Source organism: Olea europaea, unplaced genomic scaffold (genome assembly GCF_002742605.1).
Source record: "Olea europaea var. sylvestris unplaced genomic scaffold, O_europaea_v1 scaffold2209, whole genome shotgun sequence".
Taxonomy (NCBI): Eukaryota; Viridiplantae; Streptophyta; class Magnoliopsida; order Lamiales; family Oleaceae; genus Olea; species Olea europaea.
Window position 1 is genome coordinate 373 of NW_019240113.1, and position 2,330 is coordinate 2,702.

Sequence of the window (2,330 nt, forward strand, 5' to 3'; positions counted from 1 at the left end):
CACCATTAAAAAGTAGAATTTACATTCTCAACCTTTTATTTTGGAAGCACTTAGTAGGTCAGCATTTTCTTTAAAAATCAATTTTACCCTCAGCTTTAATTAAAAAAGAAGAAATGAAAAGAGAGAGAGAGAGAACTAGAAAAAGAACTAAACTGACATTCACCTTTTTGGCATAAGTAGATGGGGATGTGTGCACGCGACGGTGAATTTCGAGGTGGAGGTTGTTTGGTCAATAGGGACAGGTTGAGGACTTCCGTTGCTACATTCCCGAAAAGTTAAGTGGCCACATAGAATATTCCTACACTTTGGGTTAAGAATCATAATTCTATCGTAATTTTAACTGCAATAATAGTGGCTTTGTTACTTTATCCAATAAATTGACAACTTTGATCTAAATGGTTTATCATGTTTTTACTCTATATGCATATATATTAAAGGGATATATAAGGTGGTTGCAAAATATAATTTCAAAATTAAGAAATTAGGTTTATTATTTCAAAAATCAGATCTTAATTAGATTTTATTAATTAAATAATTAAATAAAAAATTATTAATAAAAAATATGAATTTTACAGAATTATTCAATTTATGATTACAGTTACATACTAGTCATTATTATAAATGTCATAATCACAAAATTTTTAAGTCACAATTTCTTTCTTGATCATAAATTATCGAATTAATGGTCACTTGTTATTTCTCGATCATTAATTATCAAATTAATTGATCACATATTATTTATCGATCATATTTCACAAATTTTACAAATCACAACGTATTAAAATGATCGATCATGTATTTTTTCGATCACGCATTACAAATTTTATAAGTCACAACTTATTTTACAGTCACAAATTATTAAATCAATTAATAACATCTTAACAAATTGTTAGTCACAATTAAGAATTTAATTACAATCTCACTTTTTTAAGTCACATATTATTTATTGATCACAAATTATTTAATTTTATCGATCACATAATATTTATTGATGACAAATTAACCAAGTAGTTATTCATAAACTTTCAAATAATTGGTCATACACACTCTTCATCACATTCCATACCACTCCCACTCCAACCCCACCCCACTCCACCTTAAATATTTGGTCACAAACACTCGCATACTTGTTAAAATCACTTTCATTCTATCCACACCACAACCCCAAAACATCGACACTAATAAACGGCTAGCCACCTCACCACCACAGTCACTGCCACAATCATTGTCGCCACACAATCTCAAAACCACCACCACACCACCGCTATCCCCATTACCACCACAATACATAATTACAAAACCATCTTTGTCAATCTTACAATCTCAAAGTCACCAAAACACCATCGTCTAGCCACATCACAATCTCAAAATCATTGCTNTAATAATAATAATAATAATATAGGGTGCGATGCTGATAGCAAGTTTCATTTTTCATTATACCCTGTCAAAATAACTTACGGCACTGTACTACCCATAGCTGCCCAACTCCAACAAATGTTGCTCGAACAACATTACTGTAAACAATTTGGCATTTTAATATTCTAAAATTAATTTGCGTTACCAATAGTCGCCACAATTACATGCACCACCGTTGAAGTGGTGGAAACGGTTAGGATCACGCAGGATTATTGTTCTTCCAACAATCTTCGATATGTGTTTGATTGCTGTGTGGCAATCTGCACAAACCCGCAAGTTTTTGAACACACGAATTGGTCTCCCAGCTGGAATCTTAATAATCCCAAAAGCGACGGCTAATTTCTCACTGTGATACTTGAGCATGTGCTGTTTCTCCTCTTCCTCTACATCATGCAAAACCAATTTTGTGGCTGAGACGTAACCATCACGTTTGATCTGTAAATCTATCTCCTCCAAGAAAGCATATATTCTGCCACTCTCAGGATGGTTGGAGTCTCCGACTGAAAATGAATGGATTTTGTTTTGAACCTCAACCCAGCTGTATCCAGGTACTTTTTTAATGCCAGTATCCCTCATTTTTAATCTCATCTTACCAACATCAGCCCACCTGCCTGAAGCTGCATATAAGTTTGAAAGTAGGACATACATCCCAGCATTCCAAGGTTCCATAGCAAAGATCATTTCAGCAGCCTTTTCTCCTAACTCGGTATTGCCATGAATCCTGCTGGCACCAAGAAGAGCTCCCCATGTTGCTGCATCTGGTTCAAAAGGCATACTTTTCATCAAATTTTGAGCATCATCTAGGCGTCCAGCTCGACCCAGTAGATCAATCATGGATGTATAGTGCTTTGAATTTGCCAATATGCCATAATCATGATTCATGGAGTGGAAGTACTCTCTGCCTCTGTCTACCA

At 34.5% G+C, this 2,330-nt stretch overlaps 1 protein-coding gene across 2 annotated transcripts in view; it reads right to left on the bottom strand.

Moving 5' to 3' along the window:
• Nucleotides 1-1,412: 1,412 nt before the first annotated feature.
• Nucleotides 1,413-2,330, bottom strand: part of LOC111380778 (pentatricopeptide repeat-containing protein At4g02750) — a 4,983-nt gene continuing 4,065 nt past the window's right edge. Inside the window, exon 3 of one of the 2 annotated variants that reach the window (XM_023004414.1) lies at nt 1,413-2,318. In XM_023004414.1, the coding sequence (XP_022860182.1) occupies nt 1,558-2,318 (761 nt within the window). In that variant the 3' untranslated portion in view covers nt 1,413-1,557. The remainder of the gene's footprint in view (nt 2,319-2,330) is intronic. The other variant, XM_023004413.1, reaches the window with a different exon arrangement.